At 38.1% G+C, this 24,145-nt stretch overlaps 2 protein-coding genes across 4 annotated transcripts in view; both read right to left on the bottom strand.

The window, feature by feature from the left end:
- Positions 1-24,145, bottom strand: part of NRDC (nardilysin convertase) — a 101,825-nt gene that overhangs the window by 64,916 nt on the left and 12,764 nt on the right. The window lies entirely within an intron of this gene.
- Positions 5,573-9,293, bottom strand: LOC101089127 (S-adenosylmethionine decarboxylase proenzyme 1-like). Its single transcript, XM_045035815.1, has one exon. It carries the CDS (start codon positions 7,413-7,415, stop codon positions 6,681-6,683), a length of 735 nt encoding a protein of 244 aa, XP_044891750.1. The 5' UTR covers positions 7,416-9,293; the 3' UTR covers positions 5,573-6,680.

Here is a 24,145-nt window from a genome sequence, read left to right on the forward strand (position 1 = left end):
AAGAGAACATCAAAATGGCCAACAAATACATGAAAAGATGCTTAACATCATAGTTATCGGTGAAGTACAAATAAAAACCACAATAAGCTATTATCTCACACCTGTCAGAATAGCTATCATCAAGAAAACAAAAGACAACAAGTGCTAGAGAGAATGTGGTGAAAAGAAAACCCTTAACATTAATGGTAAGTATACAAATTGGTCCAACTACTATGAAAAACAATACGGAGGTTCCTCAAAATATTAAAATTAGATCTACCATGAAATGCAGCAATTCTACTTCTGGGCATATACCCAAAGGAAATGAAAAGAGGAATTCAACAGGATATATGCACTGCCATGTTTATTGCAGCACTATTCATAATAGCCAAGATATGGAAACAACCCAAATGTCCATCAATGATTGAATGAATAAAGTAGATGTGGTATGTACACACAATGGAATATTATTCAGCCATGTGAAAGGACAAAATGGACAGAACTTGAGCACATTATACTAAATGAGATAAGTCAGAGATAAACATATATCACTTATATGTGGTATCTAAAGAGGTTAAACCTGTAAAAAAGAGAATAAAATGGTGGTTGTAAGGGGATGGGGGTTAGTGGTGGGAAGTAAGAGTGATAGTGTTTAAGAGAACAAACTTATAATGAGTAGCAAATAAGCCACGGCAATTTTACACACAGTATAATGAATATAGACAAAAATACTGTACTATAATTAGGTAAGGTGACAAACATCACCGTATCAGCAATATTACAATACAAAAATTTATCAAAGTAACATACTATACACCTTAAACTTACACAATGTTACATACTATATTTATTCAACAAAAAAAGAAAAAGTCAGTCTAGCAGAAACTGGGAAGAATAATGTGCAAAGAAAGATGACTTAAGATGAAAGACTGAACATATAGATTTACCTACTTTCATACCAAAAATCACATTTAAATAACCAAAAAAGTTATATTTCATTTTGGTTTTGAGAATAAAATCATGACAGACTCAGAAAACAGAAAAGGACACTGTTAGCAGATCAGAAGTTTTTAGAAATTATTAGAAAACAATAAGTAAATTTAATTAGACTAATGGAGAAAATAGAAAGGAGAACTGCAGGCCTACCTAAATATACGTGATAAAACATTGCTTCTTCCCAAGAAGCCCTGGAGGAAGCCTAAACTCCACACCAAAAAATGAAAGTAGGGAGAGACTCAGGGCAAGACGCTCAATTATTAACTGAAATGGAAATAACCCAAATGTCTAGTGACAGCAGAATGGAGAAACTGTGGTATGTTCAAAGAATGTATTTCTTTTTCACATAATATTATAATACAGAAAAATACAAGGGCGCCTGCGTGGCTCAGTCAGTTAAGTGCCCGACTTCGGCTCACGTCATGATCTCAGGGTTTGTGGGTTCGAGCCCTGAGTCAGGCTCTGTGCTATCAGCTCGGAGCCTGGAGCCTGCTGCGGATTCTGTGTCTCCCTCTCTCTCTGCCCCTCCCCTGCTCATACTCTCTCTCTCTCTCAAAAATAAATAATAAAGATTAAAAAAAAATTTTAAATACAGGAAACTACATAATCCAACAAAAAGCTACATATGTGGTAAATCTTAAAAATATAATAAGTGTAGGGGCATCTGGGTGGCTCAATCAGTTAAGTGTCCAACTCTTAGTTTTGGCTCAGGTCATGGAATTCTCTCTCTCTCCCTCTCTCTTACCCCTCCCTCCAAGCTCTGTCTCTCCCTCTCTCCAAATAAATAAGTAAACTTAAAAAAAAAAAAAATAGGGGCACCTGGGTGGCTTAGTCAGTTAAGTGTCCAACTTTGGCTCAGATCATGATCTCATGGTTGGTGGGTTCGAGCCCCACATGGGGCTCTGTGCTGACAGCTCAGAGCATGGAGTCTGCTTCAGATTCTGTGTCTCCCTCTCTCTCTGCCCCTCCCTGTTCATGCTCTCTCTCTTAAAAATAAATATTTTTTTAAATTAAAAATATGAGTATAAAAAGCATATCACAAAGGATTATATACCATATGAATATCATTTATATAAAACCAAAAAAAAAAAAAAGGTAAAGACTATATTTGGCTATACATATGCATGTGATAAAACTTCTTTTTAAACAAAGGAATGATAAATACAAAATTCAGAATAGTTATGGGGGCAAACAACATGGGAGGGTAGAGGAAGGGGCATGTGGCAGAACACTAAAGTAGATCCTAGTTTTGTTTTTTATTTAAAAAAAATTTTGACCTTTATTTATTTTTATCTTTATTTATTTTTGAGAGACAGAGAGACAGAGCATGAACTGGGGAGGGACAGAGAGAGAGGGAGACACAGACTCAGATGCAGGTTCCAGGCTCTGAGCTATCAGCACAGAGACTGACACAGGGCTCGAACTCACAGACTGCAAGATCATGACCTGAGCTGAAGTCAGACACTTAGGCTGAGCCACTCAGGTGCCCCTGAAGTTTTTTGTTTTTTTTTTAATGTTTTATTTATTTTTGACTGAGAGAGAGAGCATGAGCGAGGGAAGGGCAGAGAGAGGGAGACACAGAATGTGAAGCAGGCTCCAGGCTCTGAGCTGTCAGCACAGAGCCTGACATGGGGCTCGAACTCACGGACCGCGAGATCATGACCTGAGCCGAAGTCCAACGCTCAACCGATTGAGCCACCCAGGCGCCCCATAAAATAGTTTTAAGTTGAGTAATAGGTTATCCATTTTGGGGTTTATTATGAACCATAAACGCTGTGTGTTCTCTTTTGTATATATAAAATATTAGTCTTGGGGCTCCTGGGTGGCTCAGTCGGTTAAGCGTCCCACTTCGGCTCAGGTCGTAATCTAGCTGTCCGTGAGTTCGAGCCCCGCGTCAGGCTCTGTGCTGACAGCTCAGAGCCTGGAGCCTGTTTCAGATTCTGTGTCTCCCTCTCTCTGACCCTCCCCCATTCATGCTCTGTGTCTCTCTGTCTCAAAAATAAACGTTAAAAAAATAAATAAAAATAAAATATTAGTCTTATAAATTTCTTAAGTAACAATCAAAGGAACTTCATTAATAATAGGCCAGTCAGGTCATGCTCCTCTGTGCCAAATAATCAACTCAACAGCAGTAGGATATGTTAAAATCAAAGAGCTATTTTCTAAGAATGTGAACAATCTGTCAAGAAATGCATCCTAGGATAAATCTTAAGACACAGAATCTTCAAAAGGCAAACATCAAGGCATGTAAAAAAAAAAAAATCGGGTGGGGGGGAACACCCCAAACAGCCTTTGTAAAATGTGTTTTTTTTACTAGCTTCAAATTTTCAAAACCAGAAAAAGAAAAGGGTGGGGGTGGGTGGAGGCATTCTACTTTCAAAATAATCCTAAGCATTCCACTTGCAAAACAGATCACAGGGAGCCTGGGTGGCTCAGTGGGTTAAGCATCTGACTCTTTGATTTCAGCTCAGGTCATGATCTCACAGTTTGTGAGATTGAGCACTGCATCAGGCTCCACACTAACAGTATGGAGCTTGCTCGAGATACCCTCACCCCCTCTCTGTCCCTCCCCCTGCCGTGCATGCTCTTTCTCTCTCTCAAAATAAACTTAAAAATCTATCCTCAGCAGTCTGAAAAAGCAGATCAGGTGTGTTATGGGCTAAATTATGTTATCCCAAAGTCATATGTTGAAGTCCTAACCTCTAGTACCTCAGACTGTGACTATGTTTAGACATAGAACCTTTAAAGAGATAGGACTAAGTTAAAATGAGGCCATTGAGGTGAACCCTAATCCAATCTGACTGGTATACTTATAAGACAAAGACATTTGGGGCGCCTGGGTGGCGCAGTCGGTTAAGCGTCCGACTTCAGCCAGGTCACGATCTCGCGGTCCGTGAGTTCGAGCCCCGCGTCAGGCTCTGGGCTGATGGCTCGGAGCCTGGAGCCTTTTTCGGATTCTGTGTCTCCCTCTCTCTCTCTGCCCCTCCCCTGTTCATGCTGTCTCTCTCTGTCCCAAAAATAAATAAAAATGTTGAAAAAAAAAATTAAAAAAAAAAAAGACAAAGACATTTGGACATAAAGACACCAGATGTATCTACACAGATAAAAGATCACATGAGGACAGAGCAAGAAGGCAGCCACCTGTAAGTCATAGAAGCCTCAGAAGAAACCTAACTATTGACACTCAAATCTTGGGACTTCTAGCCTCCAAAATTGTAAGAAAGTAAATTTCTGTTGTTTAAGGCACCCAGTCTGTGGTATTTTGTCAAAACAATCCTAACAACTAATACAAGGCACTTCACTTTTCAAAAATCATCAATGGCTTCCTGTCATACTTGGAATAAAATCCAAAATCGTTACCAGAGCCTAGAAAGCTCTACATAATCTGTCCACCCACTACCTCTCCAACCTGCTTTCCCTCCACTCTTCCCTCATCCTCTTTGCTCTAACCAAATGACTCTTGTTTCAAGAACATTCCCAACAGGCTTCACACTGGGGCCTTTGGGCTTGCTACTCCCAGTCCTAAAGCTCTATCCCAAGTACAGTATTTGCATGACTGTTCCACCTAGTTCAAGTCTTTACTGAAATTTCCCCTTTTCAGAAACTTTCTCTGACCACACTATCTAAAATAGCACCCCAATCTCTATGCTCTTTTATCCTTTTACTTTTTTCTCAACATTTGGCTCTCTCCTTCCTTCCTTCCTTCTTACATTTTCTCCCTCCCTTCCTTCTTCCTTCCCTTCTTTCTATTGTCTACACCTTTAGAATGTTAGTTCTGAGAGCAGAGCTCTTCTTTTTCTTCACAGCCATATCCCCAGCACCAGAGACATTGTCTGGCACTTAGTAAACGTTTTAAGAGACATTGTTTGGGGGCGCCTGGGTGGCTCCGTCGGTTGAGCGTCCGACTTCGGCTCAGGTCACGATCTCACGGTCCGTGAGATCGAGCCCTGCATCGGGCTCTGGGCTGATGGCTCAGAGCCTGGAGCCTGCTTCCCATTCTGTGTCTCCCTCTCTCTCTGACCCTCCCCATTCATGCTCTGTCTCTGTCTCAAAAATAAATAAACGTTAAAAAAAAAAATGGTGGGGCGCCTGGGTGGCGCAGTCGGTTAAGCGTCCGACTTCAGCCAGGTCACGATCTCGCGGTCCGTGAGTTCGAGCCCCGCGTCGGGCTCTGGGCTGATGGCTCAGAGCCTGGAGCCTGTTTCCGATTCTGTGTCTCCCTCTCTCTGCCCCTCCCCCGTTCATGCTCTGTCTCTCTCTGTCCCAAAAATAAATAAAAAACGAAAAAAAAAAAAAAGAGAGACATTGTTTGGCACTTAGGAACCATTTAAAGATTTGTTGAACAGAAGAAGGTTAATGCCTGATACATGGTAGGTATTTAATATCTGCTAAATGAAACAAAATATCAGATAAAATCTAACACCTACTTTTATAGAAACAAATAAAAATATGTGTATATGGGCACCTGGGTGGCTCAGCTGGTTAAGCCTCAGACTCTTGATTTCAGCTCATGTCAGGATCTCACAATTCATGGGATTGAGCCCCATGTCAGGCTCTGCACTGAGTGTGCAGCCTACTTGGTCTCTCTCCCCCTCTCTCCCCTTTCCTCTTACTCTCTCAAAATAAACATTAAAAAGAAAAGTATGTGTACACCTGTACACATTAAATATATATAAAGGTATAAACCAAATGTAACATATATATGTACAGAGAGGAATAAAAGTAGAGCAGGATACAAAGAATCTCCATGCTTTAAAAATTTGTCTATAGTCTATCACTTCTGTACTTTTCAATCTTTTGTAATAAAAGTATGTTCAATTATTATTTATATAATAAAAATTTAGTAAAAATCCAAAACCCACTACTCAACAAATTAAGAACACACATATACACACACAAAGCCTTTAGCTTTATAGAGGGTTATCTTTCATAAATCAACACCAAGTCCATTTAAAGAGCCATGGGGAAAAAATGCTCTTTATCAACACTTTTTTTTTTTTTTTAACAGTGTATTGCTTTATTGACAGGGGGTCAGAAGGCAAGACACTATGGCAAGGAATGAAATCAATTTTTAAAAAAGTACAGGTACAAGAAGCAATAATGTTAAAATAGTAATACACAAAATGGATAACTGCAATCATTTCTTAAAGAGGACTCGGCTCATGGAAGATACATTTTAAACGCTGTTGCAAAAAACAACTGTATGAAGTAGAAATTGGTTTCAGTAATATTAGTAGAGAATATGTTCTGGAAAGTGGAGATAAATGGATGTAAAATCCTGGCAGCAATTTAATAGAACAGTCCCGATGATTAGGCTGAGGCCAACACCTAATGAGGACAAAAAGCCTTGTCTGTGGGGAATTTTGGATGATACATGGAGAAATATTACACTGTGCATAAGCCAAATTGAATTGTTTTCACAAGTGTTGTAAAGTTTCATATAGTAAAAAGTTTTTTCTACATGCACTTCAATTTCACAGCAAGAGTGGCATAGAATACCTAAACACAGAAGAGAGCATTCATGCAAGATATCTAACTCCTTCATATAATAATGCATATAATTCAAAATGATTACATTATCATTACATCTAGGGCTTTCTGCAGCTACAAGGTGGTGGTTATGGAAAGCATGGCTCCCGGTATCAATATCTAAAAAGCAGCCACCACCTCCTTCTATGTGTGTTCTCTTTTTGCATTTGTTCTTATCAACTCTGCTGTTGTTGATGCTTCTTCGCAAAACTGGTAAAAACAAAATTGTAATCATTGAACATAATGCTCTGGCAAGCAAAATATCTAAAACCTTCAATCTTCTGGGGTGAAGAAAGCACTGTGCAACATTTAGAACTCTGATTTACAAACAGGGTGGTCACAAATTTTCCTGGCTTGAAGACTTCTACAACTTTCCTGACCAGGTCATCATAGGAGGTCTGACTTAAGTTTGTTTCAAAGCTAACATAAGAAAATTCTGATTCTGGAGTGATGTGAATAGTCCAATAAGTTCTATCTGATTTCATTCCATTTATCGAATACCCACAAGGATTGAACAGTGTGGCATCAATGACAGAACCTGGTACCACATCACGAATTCCACTCTCACAAGTGGCATCCTTTGTAGTAATACCATCTTTCATGTAGAACTGGTCCATAACTGCTGGGTCAAGCTCACTCATCAGAATTTCCAGGGTCTGATCTGGCTGACTGATTACCTGAGTCTCTGGAAAATCCAAAGTATACAAGTACCAACAGTCAGAATTCACACGTCCCATACAATATGCTGCTCCATTTGGGAAAACTGCATTAAGAAATTCTATTTCTTCCTGGAAATTCCAGTGTGGGTACCCTTGATGAGAAGACTTTGTGAAATTCTTACGAGAATAAAAGCTTTGAATTGAGTCAAATCCATTGTAATCCCTAGCAAGTTTCAACAGAGGAGCCAACATTTTCAGCAAGAGGGTGGTACCAGAGGTCTTCAAAATGAAACGTCTCTTAGAGACAAACGTGCTACTCTCACTGAGTACATAAGCTTCCTGCTTGTCAGTTGTCACACTTATGATTGAACATTGCACATCCTTCAAAAAGTATGTCCCACTCGGATCTTGGGATAGTGCGAAGATCCCCAGATATTTGGTTTAAGTCAGGTTGCTGCCTGGAGAACCAAACCTCCAGCAGCTTCTCAGTCCCTTCGAAAAACTGTGCAGCTTCTGTCACCGTGAGACTAGCAAACAACCAACAACCACAGAAAATCAACTAAATTAAATCTCTTCTCCCACCGCTGCTGCCGTTGCTGCAGATTGTTCCAGTTGTACTACTAAAGTTCAGTTTCCTTTTTTTTTTGCTATAATTTTATATTAAATTTTTTTTAAAAAGGATTAATAAAATTTTCCTGGCTTTTTTTTTTCATGAGTGAAAGTTGAACGAACATGAGCCTGTTGGAAATAGAGGCAGATACAGTTCAGTCTCCTGTAGTCCGCTGTTTCCCCGTTAAAGAGAGTAGAGTGAGCACTAGCTATGTCGTCAGCCATACTGTGGAAGCTCATCACTTCTATTCAACATTGTATTGGAAGTTCTAGTCAATGAAAAAGATCCATGATATAAATAAATAAATAGGAAATATGAGGCAAAAATACTGAAAGCTAAAAGAATTCATTGCAAAATATATGATTACCTAGAGAATGCAAGAATTTAGAAAAACAAAACAAGGAGCTGGTGGCTCAGTTGCTTAAGCATCCAACTATTGATTCATCTCAGGTCATGATCCCACGGTCCTGAGACTGACCCCTGCATCGGGCTCCACTGTGGGCATGGAGCCTGCTTAAGATTTTCTCTCTCCCTCTCCCTCTGCCTCTCTCTCTCTCTCCCTCTCTTAAAAGAAAAGAAAAAACAGAAGAAAAACAAAAATATTAGTATGAAACAGAGTTCCACAAAGTATTCAAATCAAGAACCATGAACAAAAAATCATGAACTTTCCTATATATCAAACAAAACCAATTAAAATGAGATTTAAATATAAGACCCCATTCACAAAAACAACAGAAACTATAAATACCTAAATATACACTTAATAACAATAGCTAACATATTGTGTTAACTTACAGGTCTTAACCATTTAATCCTCACAATAACCCTAATGAGTTATTACTCTTCCCATTTTATGGATGAGAAAACTAAAGTATAAAAAGGGGTTTTTATTTGCCCAAGCTTAGCACACACTGAACCCAAATAGCATGGCACTAGAACTCATTCTTTTCACTACTACTCAACACAATCAACATGCAGAAAAGTAGGAAACTGCAGAAGAAAATAAAAGACGTGACTAATCATACCATGCTGGTGAATGAAAACACCTGATATTGTAAAGATATAAATTCCTTCCCACATGAAATCTGTAAATTCAAGGCAATTCCAATAAGAAAAAATCTCAAGAAGATTTTTTGTGCAACATAACATACATACTGATTCTAAAATTCATGAGGACAAAAGTCACAAAAAAGGCAAGAACATTTTGAAAAGGGAAAACAATGAGAGGGAAGAGTCTTACCAATTATAAAAATATAAACTTTTAAATGAATTGAAATCAAACAGTACACTGGTACAGGAACACTTACAGATCAATGAAACGATATTCTAGAAACAGCAGTCTTTATAATACTGCTGCCAACACCATTTATTATGATTCATAAATGATGCTGAAACAACAGGCAATATCTACTTCCTTACATTCAACACATATAAATTTCAGAGAGATTATAGAACTAAAAGGAAAAAATGTTCTAAAAGTATTTTTTTTTTTAATGTTTATATTTGAGAGCACACATGCACATGCGGGAGGGGCAGAGAGAAAGAGGGAGACAGTGAATCCAAAGCAGGCTCTGCTCTGTCAGCAGAAAGCCAGATGCAAGGTTCAAAATCACAAATCATGAGATCATAACCTCAGCCAAGTCAGATGCTAAACCGACTGAGCCACCCAGGCACCCCTACAAGTATCGTTTTGATGTTTATTTATTCATTTTGAGAGAGAGAGACAGAGACAGAGACAGAGAGAGAGAAAGAGAGAGGCAGAGAGGGAGAGGTACAGGGAGAGGGAGACAGAGAATCCCAAGCAGGCTCCGCACTGTCCGTGCAGAGCCCGACACAGGGCTCAATCTCACACCCTGAGATCATGATCTGAGCCAAAGTCAGACACTTAACCCACTGAAGCACCCAGGTGCCCCTAATTTAAAACTTTTTTAAAACGAAGCATCATAAACAAAACAAAGAGCAAACTGCATACAAGCATACCTCAGAGATATTACAGGTTCAGTTCCAGATGCCATAATAAAGCAAATATCACAGTAAAGTGAGTCAAGTAAATTATGTTTCCCTGTGCATGTAAGTTATGTTTACACTATGCTGTCATCTATTAAGTGTGCAATAGCATTGTCTAAAAATATATACATACTTTAATTTAAAAAGACTTTTAGGGCTAAAAAATCATCATCACCCAAGCTTTCAGTGAGTCATAATCTTTTTGCTGGTGGAAGGTCTTGCTTCGATGTTCATGGCTGCTAACTGATCATGGTGGTGGCTGTTAAAGCACAGGTTGGCTGTGGCAAGTTCTTAAAATAAGACAATAAAGTTGACTGCATCAACTGACTCTTCCTTTCACAAAGGATTTCTCTGTAGCATACAATGTTTGACAACATTATATCCACAGAACTTTTTTAATTTTAATGTTTATTTTTGAGAGAGAGAGAGTAGGAGTGGGGAAGCGGCAGAGAGAGAGGGAAACACAGAATCTGAAGCAGGCTCCAGGCTCTGAGCTGTCAGCACAGAGCCCAATGCAGGGCTCAAACCCATGAATCTCAAGATCATGACTTCAGCCAAGGTTGGATGCTTAACTGACTGAGTCACCCAGGAGCCCCTACCCCAGAACTTCTTTAAATTAATCTTCTCAAACTCAACTGCTGCTTTATCAACAAGTTTATATAGTAATCTAAATACTTTGTTGTCCTTTCAACAATCTTGATAGCATCTTTACCAGGAGTAGATTCCATCTCAAGAAATCACTGTCTTTGTTCACCCATAAGAAGCAACTTCTCATCCATTCAAGTTTTATCATGAGGTTGCAGCAATTCAGTCACACTTCAGCCTCCACTTCTAATTCTCTCGCTCTTTCCACAATATCTGCAGTTAGTTCCTCCATGGAAGTCTTGAACCTCTCAAAGTCATCCATGAGGGTTGGAATCAGCTTCTTCCAAACTCCTATTCATGTACTTGCAGGTATTCTGACCTCTTCCCATGAATCACACATGTTCTCAACGGCATCTAGATCATGAATCCTTTCCAGCAGGTTTTCGATTTACTTTTTGCCCAGATCCAAGAGAGGAATCAATATCTATGGCAGATATAGCCTTACAACATGTATTTGTTAAATAATAAGAGAAGCCAAAATTACTACTTGATCCATGAACTGCAGAATGGATGTTGTGTTATCATGCATGAAAACAACATTCATCTCACTGTACATCTCCATCATAGCTCTTGGTGACCAAGTGCATTGTCAATGAGCAGTAATATTTTTATTTTTTTAATGTTTATTTATTTTTGAGAAAGAGAGAATGCAAGTGCACACAAGCAGGGGAGGGCCAGAGACAGAGAGAGACAGAGAATCCCAAGCAGGCTCCGCGATGTCAGTGCAAAGCCCAACAGGGAACTCTAACTCATGAACCGGGAGATTCATGACCTGGGCCAAAGTCGTACACTCACTCAACTGAGCCACCCAGGCACCCCAGTAATATTTTTTAAAAATAATAATAAAATAAAATGAGCAGAAATCTTTTTTTTTTTTTTAAAAGGAACCTTTTTTTTTTTTTTCCTCTGAGCAGGTCTCAACAGTAAGCTTAAATATTCAGTAAGCCATGTTGTAAACAGATGTGCTATCATCCGGGCTTTGTTGTTCCATTTATAGAACACAGGCAGAGTAGATTAAGCATAATTCTTAAAGGCCCTAGGATTTTCAGAATGGTAACTGAGAACTGGCTTCAATTTAGAACCACCAGCTGCATTAGCTCCTAACATGAGAGTCAGCCTGTCCTTTGACGCTTTGAAGCCAGGCACTGACTACTCCTCTCTAGCTATTAAAGTCCTAGATGGCATCATCTTCAGCTACACTGAAAATCTATTTAGTGTAGCCACCTTCATGAATTATTTTAGTCAGATCTTCTGGATAACTTGCTGCAGCTTCTATATCTTGCTGCTTCACCTTGCACTTTTATGGAAACAGCTTCTTTCTTTAAACTTCATAAATTAACCTCTGCTAGCTTCAAAATTTTCTTTTGCAGCTTCTTCACCTCTCTCGACCTTTATAAAATTGAAGAGAATCAAGGCCTTGTTTTGGATTAGGCTTTGATTTAAGGAAATAATCTATCCAAACCATTCAAACTTTCTCCCTTATCAGGTTGTTCTGCTTTCTTGTCAGTCTTATCATTACCGTATTCACTGAAGTAGTACTTTTGATTGCATTCACAATTTGGCTAACTGGCTCAAGAGATCTGGCATTCAGTCTATCTCAGTTTTTAAATTTTTTTTGTTTATTTATTTTTGAAAGAGAGAGAGAGAAACAGGGAGCAAGGGAAGGGCAGAGAGAAAGGGAGACACAGAATCTGAAGCAGGCTCCAGGCTCTGAACTGTCAGCACAGAGCCCAACACGGGGCTCAAACTCCTGGACCGTAAGATCATGACCTGGGCCAAAGTCAGCCACTTAACTGAGCCACCCAGGCACCCCACAGTCTCAGTTTTTGACATGACTTCCTCACTAAGCTTAATCACTTCTAGCATTTGACTTAAATAAAGTAAGAGACACAAGTCTCTTCCTTTCACTTGTACACTTAACTGTAGAGTTATGAACTGGCCTAATGTCAATATTGTTACATCTCAGGGAACAGGGAAGCCCAAGGAAGAGAGAGGCAGGTGAATGATGAGTCAGTGGACCAGTCAGAACACACACAACATTTATTGACTAAGCTTGCCATCTTATATGGCCACACTTTGTGGCATCCCAAAACAATTACAATAGTAATATCAAAGATAACTGATCACAGATCACCATAATGTAGTAATAATAAAATAATAAAAATAATAATGATGAAAATTACCGAAATGGGGCACAGAGACACAAAGTTAGCAAATGCTGCTAGAAAATGGTGCTGATGGACTTGATTGACAAAGGGTTGCCACAAACCTTCAATTTATGGGGGGGGGGGGGGGGGGGGAGGGGGAATGCAGTATCTGTAAGGTGCAATAAAGCAAAGCACAGTAAAATGAGGTATGCCTGTGCTGAGAGAAAATATCAATGATATATAAAAGTTCCTTCACATCAATGAGCAAAGAAACAAAACTAAGGAAAACAGGTTCTACTATTTATTTACTTATTTACTTATTTATTTATTTACAGATCAAGCATGAGCAGGGGAGGGGCAGAGAAAGGAAGAGAGAGAATCCCAAGCAGGCTCTGTGCTGTTAGCATGGAGCCCGATGCAGGGCTCAAACTCACGAACTGTGAGATCATGATGTGAGCTGAAATCAAGAGTTGGATGCTTAACCGACTGAGCCACCCAGGTGCCCCAAGGAAAACAAGTTTTACAAAGATATAAAAACATTTCAAGAAGAACCACAAGACATCCAATAAAAGAAATGATGATGAAACTCACCAGAAATCAAAGATAACCAAATTAAAACAATAATATATTTTTCATCTAGCAAACTAGCTAAAAAAATAAAAATTACTGCTATCTGATAGCAGTAATGACAAGGGAGAGAATATTCTCACCTAGTCTGGGGGTTCTGCTTACATAATGGTTCTGCTTACATAAATGGGTTAGAAAAAAGTGCTCAAGGTTAGGTAGCAAAATATTGTAATGGGATCACAAGTGAAATTACTTTCCATCTGACACCAATATACTACTATACTTTGATCACAAACTCCACTTGCCCCCAGATCCTTTGCTTCTTACATATACAAGTTAATGAATACTGTCTGATTGTTTTCTCCACATTTACATGTGTAAATCTTGTTTTCTTCACGTTCACCACATGAGTAATAATCTTGTGAGCTCAAAAAATACAGAGATGAAACCCCTGTTCACCACTCTTGTCTCCTCCCAAACATTAGCCTCTCTCATATTCAATTCTGCGTCCGCTCTCTTGATGGACAAGAGAGAACTCCAGACTTAGAGTGTGCAACACTGTTTATAAATCTCAATTGGTATAGTGTTTGTATAGGGAAATACGGCTATACCCATTAAAATGTAAACTCTGCATACTTTTAACCTCATAATTTCATTTCTAGGTATCTTATGGAAATATTCATATACACCATAAAGATATGTCAACAGTGTTCACTAAAGCAACATTTGATAGAGAAAAACTAGAAATTACCCAAATGTCCACAGATAGATGAATGTGCAAATAAATTATTCTACAACCATAACATAGCACACTACTTAGCCTTCAAGACCTCATTTTCTCATATAGAGAGAAAATAGTGAGGCAAGTTCCAGCCTAAATTGCTATTTTTAGGCCTAGATAGTGCTAAATCATTTTAGTCAAAAAGAATACTTGGAGAGCTAACAGTGTAATTACATAAACTTGTCATTACTTCCCCCCAAACGATTTAGTCTCAAATATTTGTATGTATATAAGATGTCACCTATCTCTAAGAAAACTTCTCGTCCTCCAACTTATTCAATTTGTCTTCCTTTATTTGGTTTCATTCTCCCATTGCTCCTGTACTGATAGTGAAGACTGAAGTAGATGGTATTATTCTCTCCATCATAAAGTATCCACCCACTCACTTTTATTTGTTCCATTAACAAGCTAACCTTTTGTTAAGAAGCCCACTTTCAGTCACTAAAATTACCAGTACGAGCTCACATATTTAAATCCAAAAATACTTGAGACCACATGGTGAGGGTAGGGAGAGTGGGGACAAGTTACATAGTTACAACGTATGCCCTCCCAAATACCCTCTTTTTTAAAATTTTTTTAAGTTTATTTATTTTGACAGACAAAGAGAACGAAAGGGGGAGAGGCAGAGAGAGAAAGGGAGAGAAAGAATCTCAAGCAGGCTCTGCACTGCAGGCTAAAACTCATGAACCGTGAGACCATGACCTGCCTGAAACCAAGAGTTAGAGACTTAACAAATTGAGCCACCAGGCGCCCCACAATATCCACTTTTAACCTAAAGAGATTTAGCACTGTTTAGACCTAGAATTAACAATTTAAGGATAGAGCCTTTATCATTAATTACAGCACATTTGGAATTTTAGACATCTTTGCAGTTTAAAACTGCAGGCCTGGTTCAAGAAATCAATAAAAGCATTAAAAAAGCTTTAAAAAATCAAATCTCTGTTTACCCTTGCCTATAATTCTAGGCCAGCTGCAACTCTTGAGTCAAAACAGCCCATATACTAAAACTGACATGACCAGCCTGAATCAACTAAAGTGTTCTTATCCAAGCAGCATTAATTTAAAGCTAAACATACAACTGTTTTTAAAAAAAGCTATGGGGGGTGGGGGGCACAGGGAGAAGACCTGCATGGTACAACATAGTTCTTGCAAATAACCACGCTCAAAAAACTCACATGCCTCTTTACTTGTTAAAACATAATACCAAGCCACTGTATTTAGGACCCACCAGAGGTACATTTTGCTCCCCAAATGGCAGTCCTTCCCCATTTCTCAAGGTTCCTCAGTTATGGAACAGGTGTTATTAGGTGTGACTGATTATTTTAATAATGGCCCCAATTACTGACATAGCTAATCTTCCCACAAGGGTCAGAGGCTATTTCTCCCAACCCCTTAAATCTAGGCTAGTTTTGTAAATTTTGTCCTATATATTGTGATGAAATTCATGTGTAAGTCCTGGAGCCTAGGCCTCAAGATGTCTTGCAGCTTCTGCCTTTACTCTCTTGGGAATCAGTTGCCATGTAAAGTAATACAAGCCAGACTGAATAAGCAGAGATTTTGAGCAGACAGAGACCCACTTTCTCACTGTCCTCACCAAGGTCCCAAACATGTGACTGAAGTCACCTTAGATACTCGAGCTCCAGTCAACCCACCGAATGAATGCAGCACACAAGTGTGACCCTAGACACAAAAGAGTGCCCAGCTATCCCACAGAATTTTAAGAAATAATAAATCATTGTTGCTTTGAGCCACTTAAATTGTGAGGTAGACTGTTACACAACAATACCAATATACTGGGAGAACTCAAATGGTTGAGCAACACCACTTCTGGATATAAAGCAGGGACTCAAACAGGATTGGCAAATCAATGTTCATAGCAGCATTATTCACAACAGCTAAAAGGTGCAAACAACCCAATGTCTATCATTGGATGAATGGATAAACAAAATGTGGTATATGCACACAACAGAGTATTTTTCAGCTTTAAAAAGGAAAGAAATTCTGGAGCACCTGGGTGGCTCAGTTGGTTAAACGTCCCACTTCAGCTCAGGTTATGATCTCATGGTTTGTGGGTTCAAGCCCCGTGCTGGACTCTGTGCTGACAGCTCAGAGCCTAGAAACTGCTTCAGATTCGGTGTCTCCCTTTTTCTCTGCCCCTCCCCCACTCACATTCTCTGTCTCTCAAAAATGAACAAACGTTAAAAAAATATTAATAATACAAAAAAGGAAAGAAATTCTGACACATGCTACACGATGGATGAATTCTGAAGATACACTAAGTGATATAAGCCAGATAGAAAAGGACAAATATTGTGTAATTTCACTTATACGACATACCTACAGAAGCCAAATTCACTGCAAGAAAGTAGAATGGTAGTTGCCAGGGCTTGGGAGGGGGGCGGAAATTGAGAGTTATTGGTTAAAGAGTTCAGAGTTTCAGCTTGACAAGATGAAAAGATATGGAGATGGATGGTGGTGATGGCTGTACAATATAAACATACTTAATGCTACTGAACCATACACTTAAAAATGGTTAAAATGGTAAATTTTGTTATGTATAGTTTACCACATTTTTAAAAAGCACAACTCTTCCCCACTTGATTTCATAATCAAACAAGAGAAAGTTACAGGAATAGATAAGTAGAAAGGAAAATATCAGCTTTATCTTTGATAAAAAGGTAGGATGAAGAACATGGCTTAAGAGTGGTTCAGAAATGGCTTGCAAACACTATGAATTAAAGTTATCAACCAAAATAGAACTATTTCCCCCCAAAGCAGAACTTGTCCTGCACTCAGTTTACTGTACTAGAAAAGAATATGCCAAAGTACTTGCTGGCTGCAGGCTGGAAAGAAGTGAGAGATGAACAGGTTAAATTGGCACATGCCCCAGGTAATTCTACTGCACTCATTAATCAGATAAATCACTCCTCCAGTGAAGAGAAGAGGTAAAGAAAGAAGCTACGAGTTTTTTTGTGCCTTGAGGGAGGGGAAGAAAGGCTCTACTGCAGAATCCTTGGCTGCAAACCCCTCACCTGTGTCCCCAGCCCATCTTGGCTCTTGCATTTTCCCATAGCAAAGTCCCTCCACACTTAACCAGTGTTATAGTAGTATATAATAGTTTCAAAAGAAAACAGAGGAGAAGAACTAGAAAAAAAATTTTTTGAGAAAATTTCCTGGCTGGAGTTCCTGAGTGGCTCAGTCAGTTAAGCTTCTGACTCTTGGCATCAGCTCAGGTTATGATCGAGCAGTGGTGAGATCGAGCTCCACACTGAGTGTGGAACCTGCTCGGGATTCTCTCCCAATCTCTCTCTCTCTCTCTCACTGCCCCTCTCCTGCTCATGTGCGCATGTATGTGTGTGTGCGTGCTCTCTCTCGCTCTCTCTCAAATTAAATAAACATAAAAAAGAAAAGAAAAACTTCCTGGAACTGAAGAACATACATTCTAGACTGACTGAGGAATAAAGGTACAACAAAACAAATGCATTGATTGTTACCTGATATGTTTGACCAAAGCTGGAGAAGTTTTAAAGCTCTGGCAGAGTAGTAGGGAAAAATTCATATTAGATAACAAAGCGCACTAAACAAAAATAATAAGGTATCTTAGATATAACACCAAAAGTACACACGGCAAGAGAAAAAAAATAAACTAGACATCATCAAAATTGAAAACTTTTGTGCTTCAAAGAATACTACCAAAGGAAAAACTTTGCAAATCATTTATCTAATGAGATCCATATCTAAAACACAACAACTATTATTACTCAATTAAAACCAAAAATAAAGATGAGCAAAGGATCTGAACAGACATTCTCCGAATAAGATATACATGGTATAAGACAACAAGACGACCAAAAACCACATGAAAATATGTTCAACATCAGCCATCAGAGAAATGCAAATCATAATGAGATACCACTTTACACCTACCAGGAGGGCTATAATCAAAACTACAATGAGCTATCACCTCACACCTGTCAAAATGACTAAAATTAACGACACAGGAAACAAGAGATGAGGGTGAGGATGAGGAAAAAGGGGAACCCTCCTACCCTGTTGGTGGGAATGCAAACTAGTGCAGCCACTTGGAAAACAGTATGAAGTTTCCACAAAAAGGTAAAAATAGCAATTTTATGATCCAGCAACTGCACTACTAGGTATTTACCCAAAAGATCTAAAAATACTGGTTTGAAGGGATACATGTACCCTGATGTTTAAAGCATTATCTACAATAGCCAGATTATGGAAAGAGCCCAAATGCCCACTGACTAATGAATGGATAAAGATATATATATATGAACATTACTCAACCATAAAAAAGAATGAAATTTTGTCATGTGCAATGACATGGATGGAGAGTATTATGCTAAAGGAAATAAGTCAGAGAAAGACAAACACCATGATTTTACTCATATTAAGTATTATGAAACAAATGAGAATTTAAGAAACAAAACAGAAGAACATGGGAGGGAGGGGTGGACAAGAGAGAGGCAAATCATAAAAAAGACTCAACTACAGAGAACAAACTGAAGGTTGCTGGAAGGGAGGTGGGCAGGGGGATGGGTTAAATGTGTGATGGGTATTAAAATGGGCACTTGTTGTGATAAGCACTGGGTACTGTTGTGATAAGCAATGGGTGTTGTTATGTAAGTGATGAATCACTAAATTCTACACCTGAAACTAATATTGTACTGTATGTTAAATAACTAGAATTTAAATAAAAACCTGAAACTTAAAAAAAAAAAAAGATTGTAACAAGTATTGGTGAAGATGCAGAGAAATTGGAATTCTTTTACACTGCTAGAGAAAATTGTAAAATGGTACAGCCACTTTGAAAAATAGTCTGAAAAAAATCCTCAAATGGATAACAAGTTTCCATCTGATCCAGCAATTATGCCCCTCTTTATTATATACCCAAAATAAATAAAAACATAAGTTCACACAAAAGCTTGTACATATATGTTCACGGCAGCATTACTCATAATAACCAGTGTCCACCAACTGTTGAAATAAATAAAATGCAGCATATTCATACAATGGATTATTACTCAGAAATAAATGAAGTTCTAACACATGGTACAACACAGATGAACCTTAAAAACAATACACTAAAGTAGCCAGTCACAAAGGATGAAAAATTTATGATTCCATTTACATGAAATGTCCAGAATAAGCAAATCTAGAGAGCAGAAGACAGATGAGTGTTTGCCTAGGGCTATGGAGATGGGGGACTGGGGAGACTGACAGGTGAGGAGTGAAGGATTCCTTTCTGAGGTAATAAAAACATTGTGGTTATGGATGCACAACTGCAAATACACTAAGAGCTATTAAGTTGTACACTTTAAATAAAGTGTATTGTGTGATGTGTGACTTAGATCTCAATAAAGCTGTTCTTAGAAATAAGGCAATTACGGGGCGCCTGGGTGGCGCAGTCGGTTAAGCGTCCGACTTCAGCCAGGTCACGATTTCGCGGTCCGGGAGTTCGAGCCCCGTGTCGGGCTCTGGGCTGATGGCTCAGAGCCTGGAGCCTGTTTCCCGATTCTGTGTCTCCCTCTCTCTCTGCCCCTCCCCCGTTCATGCTCTGTCTCTCTCTGTCCCAAAAATAAATAAACATTGAAAAAAAAAAATTAAAAAAAAAAAAAATAAGGCAATTAGGAGCTCCTGGGTGGCTCAGTCGGTTAAGCAGCCAACTTCGGCTCAGGTCATGATCTCAGTTTGCGGGTTCCAGCCCCACATCAGGCTCTGTGCTGACAGTTCAGAGCCTGGAACCTGCTTCAGATTCTGTGTCTCCCTCTCTCTCTGCCCCTCTCTGACTCATGCTCACTCTCCCTCCCCCAAAAATAAACATTAAAAAAAATTTTTAACAAAAAATTTTTAAAAATAAGGCAATTAAAGAGAAAATAGTTGTTCAAGAAAGAAAATATAATTATAGACTACATGTCCCAGTACAAACAATATTTGGATACTGCAAATACTGAATACTGTTTATCAAAAAAACTGGGATGTATTTTACAATAGAGAAAGGGAAGAGGGGAGAGTTAGATATAAATTTCATTACCAGAAAAGACCTGGCTAATGAAAAATAAAAAATTATTTATTTTAGCAACATAATCAACTAGATTAAGATTTGTGTCAAGTAAAATAAACAGTAAGAAATCATTATTGTTTTTGTCTACATAACATGAAGATTTTTTGAAAAACCCTCCCTGCAAGTAAAAAATATGAACTTTTAGGCCATAATATAATGAAATAAGAAATCAACAAAATGCAACATAGTAAAGATCCCTGAAAAAATATCCATGCATTTATGAAAACCTAACATATGATAGTTAGCATTACAGGAAAAAAAGACATACCAGGAATTAAGAAACTATGGTTACAGCCTTTAAAATAACTGTTTTTTACTTTTTTTGAAGCAGTAGGAAAAAATCCAATGAAAAAATATTTCATAATACATTAAATTCTCTGAAATTCAAATTTCAGTCTCCATAAAGTTTTACTGGCACACAGCCACACTCATTCATTTACATATCATCTATTGCTGCTTTCTCCTTCCAAAGACCTTTGTGGCATTTTCACTGTTGTGCACTGCAGGCTCCACACTGTAAAAATTGCAGCAATGCACTTTATCACCCACCAGCATTTCAAATGCCACATGTATCACTGTAAGTGCAACTTTTCAAAAAATATTTTTGAAAATGTTTTATTTTTGAAAGAGTGCGAGTAGGAGAGTGGCAGAGAAAGAGAGAGACAGAGAATCCAGGCTCTGAGCTATTAGCACAGACTTGAACCCACCAACAGTGAGATCATGACCTGAGCTTGGATGCCGAACTGAGCCACACAGGTGCGTGCCCCAGTGCAACTTTTTTTAAAGTGGCAATACATATTCATCATGTCCAAATAAGGAAAGGGAAAAGTGAAATTCAAATGTCACACTTTTAGTGTGGATTTTGTTACCAAATAATAGCAAAATGCTGTGTTTATTATGTAATATTATAGCTATGCTAAAAGAATAAAATGTTATTACCAATACTTAGCACTCATCACAGTATTCACAACTCACAGAAGAGCAACACTCAGAAAAATCAGAAAATTTAAATGAAATACCTCATTACAGTAGAATTTCTTCACAAAAATTAAAGATGAAAATGAGACTACAACCAAAGAAAGTTTCTGAGTAGCTCCATTTGTTAGCTAAGCAAGGAAAACTATTTACCAATGACGAGTTAGACTGTATTTTGTAACAGCTGAAAAAATTTATAAAATTATTAATTAAACTATTAGCCTATTGATGAGAACTACTGCTCAAAGATTTGAGGACCTTAGTAACTGATAAGCAATTAACAACAAGGCAAATGATTTCAAGATTTTGACTTTTGATGTGCCTAGAGATGTTACCAACAACTCAGCTGTTTACTTGAAGAGTCAGTGCCAAGTCTGAAGTGACTGAGCAATTAGCCTCCATGAATATTCTGCAAGAACTACAGATAAGAATATTTTCAAAGGGGTTGAGAAAACATGAATGTACTACAACTGGAAGTGGGATCTAATATATAGTCCCACTAATGTTGGTAAAATAGGTATGGAGCAGAAAAAAAGATTTAGTTGGACAAATTTACCTTTTGTGAGGTGTTTCAAAGTCTATGATTATTCACGATCTTAACAGCAGTACTCTACAGAAAATATTTGAATCTATCATGTATTAGTGAGACAGTAGTGTCACTTATTCTTGTACACTTCACAATCAGTTCTGTGAATTTTTGTTAGAAATAGAGGCAGAATATCTTGAATTAACCCTTATTGTAGAGCAGTTTGATGGCTCAGCAATGGGAACATTTTATTGCAATTTTTGAACTCAAGGCTAAGACAAATTTTTCTGCAAAAAAACCGCCTTCCACCACTATTGTCAAACACCAAATGGCTTTGGAAATTAGCTTTTGCTGAAGGCTCCATAATGTTTCTGAATGAATTCAACCCAAAATTACAAAATAGCACTTATGCAAAACATCTTATGGTAAAGTCATCTCAACAACAACGAAAGTTATCTGAATCACAATAATGGCAAACTGCTTTATACACTTCCCGTGCTGTCAAAAGTTAAAACAAGAAGCCATAGCTCCATTACCACACAAATTTGCAGCAGTTATGTTTTCCAAGCAAACTCTAGTTCCAGCAAGTTTTTCAGATTTTGGTGCAAGCATAAGGGAAATTTCCATATTTGTAAGTCCTTTTAACTGTGCAAAGACTCCATCTAATTAAGGAGGTTCCACCTAATTTTCAATCAGAAATGATTAATCTACTATGTAATAACATGCTAAGGGGCAAAAATATCACAAGAATCTAACAGAATTCTATAAATGCTTTCCAAGCAATGAATATGCTAAATTAAAAGCATATACTCAGGGACTGATATCAGTATTTAGTAGTAACTATCAGGATGAAAACACATTTTCAAAGATGAAATCTGTAAAATCTCATTACAAATCAATATTAACAGATGCATATTCACAATCAACTTTGATTACAAGAAACACTGTGAACCCCCCAAAAAACAAATGTTACCCCAATAAAAAGAATTTCACTGTGGGCACCTGGGTGGCCCAGTTAGTTAAATACCTGACTCTTGATTTGGGCTCAGGTCATGATCTCATAGTTGTGAGATCAAGCCCCACAATGGGCTGGTGCTGAGTGTAGAGTCTGCTTAAGATTCTCTCTCTCCTTCTCCCTCTCACCCCCACCCCCAACCACCCCGAAGCATAAGTTCTCTCTCAAAAATAAAAGAAAAAAAGGAAGAAAGAAAACAAAGAATTCCACTCTTCTCACTAGTAAATCTGTATTATCAAAAAAGTACTATTACTATATTTCGAACTTAATACAAATTTTATTTAAAATTTGCAAAGGCACCTTGGTGGCTTAGTTGGTTAAATGTTGGACTTCAGCTCAGGTCATGGTCTCACCGTTTGTGAGTTCTAGCCCTACATCAGGGTCTGTGCTGACAGCCTGGAGCCTGGAGCCTGCTTTGAATTCTGGGTCTCCCTCGCTCTCTGCCCCTCCGCCACATGCACTCTGTCTCTCAAAAATAAACATTAAAAAAATTTTTTTTTAATTTGCAGAAATTTTGGAAGCACCTGGTGGCTCAGTCAGTTGGCTCAGGTCATGATCTCACGGTTCGTGGGTTTAAACCCCACATCAGGCTCTGTGCTGACAGCTCAGAGAATGGAGTTCAGCTCCGATTCTGCGTCTCCCTCTCTCTCTGCCCCTCCACTGCTTGCGCTCTCTCTCTCTCTCTCACTCAAAAATAAATATTTAAAAAAAAAACTTTAAAATTTGCAGAAATTTTTAAAAATTGCAGAAATGCTTTCTTCCTTGTTATAAAAGTACCCACCTAATATCTTTAATTTTGCCTCTTAACTGGCAAAGCCTAAAACGTTTACTATTTACCCTTTAAAGAAAACATTTGGTGACTTCTGGGATATAGACTTCAAAAGGTGTACTGGACAACTGGTTGTCCCTATTTTTTAAAAAGTGATAAAATTAGATCCATATCCTATAAAAAGCAAAACTGTAAAACTTCTAGAAGAAAATAAGATGAAAAAAACACAAACCATAAATATAAAGTACTATGACTAACTTTTCAGACTTTATAAACAAAGGATAAAGATAAGCTATACAGACTTAGAGAATATATTTGCAACTCATATAACCAACAAAGGATTCAAAATATGTAAATTATCAATTTTAAAGAAGAAGAGAAAGAACACTCCCCTCCAACAAAATGGGCAGTTCATAAAAGGAGAAATCCAAATGGCCAGGAAACATGAAATAATGCCTGATCTTATTAGTAATAAGGTAAAATGCAAACAAAAGGACTTTTTGAAAGAGAAAATACGTCCTACAGATCAATTCTCAGTAATTTTTTTAAAGTCTGATTTCTTATTATTTCTGAGAAAAAGAGAGAGAGAGGCAGAGGGAGAGGGATAATCCCAAGCAGGCTCCACGCTGACACAGGGCTCATGTGCAGATCGTGACCTGAGCTGAAGACACTTAACTGACTGACCCACCCAGGAGCCCCTCGATAATTTTTAAATCTAACAATATCAAGAGTTGGTAGGAAACTCTATAAAAGCAGGAACACTAATGCTCTATTGGCATAAATGTAAAATAAAACAGTACAACCAGTTAGAAGAGTATTTTGGAAACATCTAGTAAAAAACAAGTTGTTTCAGGG

This window comes from Felis catus, chromosome C1 (assembly GCF_018350175.1).
Source record: "Felis catus isolate Fca126 chromosome C1, F.catus_Fca126_mat1.0, whole genome shotgun sequence".
Classification (NCBI taxonomy): Eukaryota; Metazoa; Chordata; class Mammalia; order Carnivora; family Felidae; genus Felis; species Felis catus.

Coding starts and splice junctions, on each gene's coding strand:
- LOC101089127 (XM_045035815.1), bottom strand. CDS start 7,415: ATGTTGGCTCCTCTGTTGAAACTTGCTAGGGATTACAATGGATTTGAC.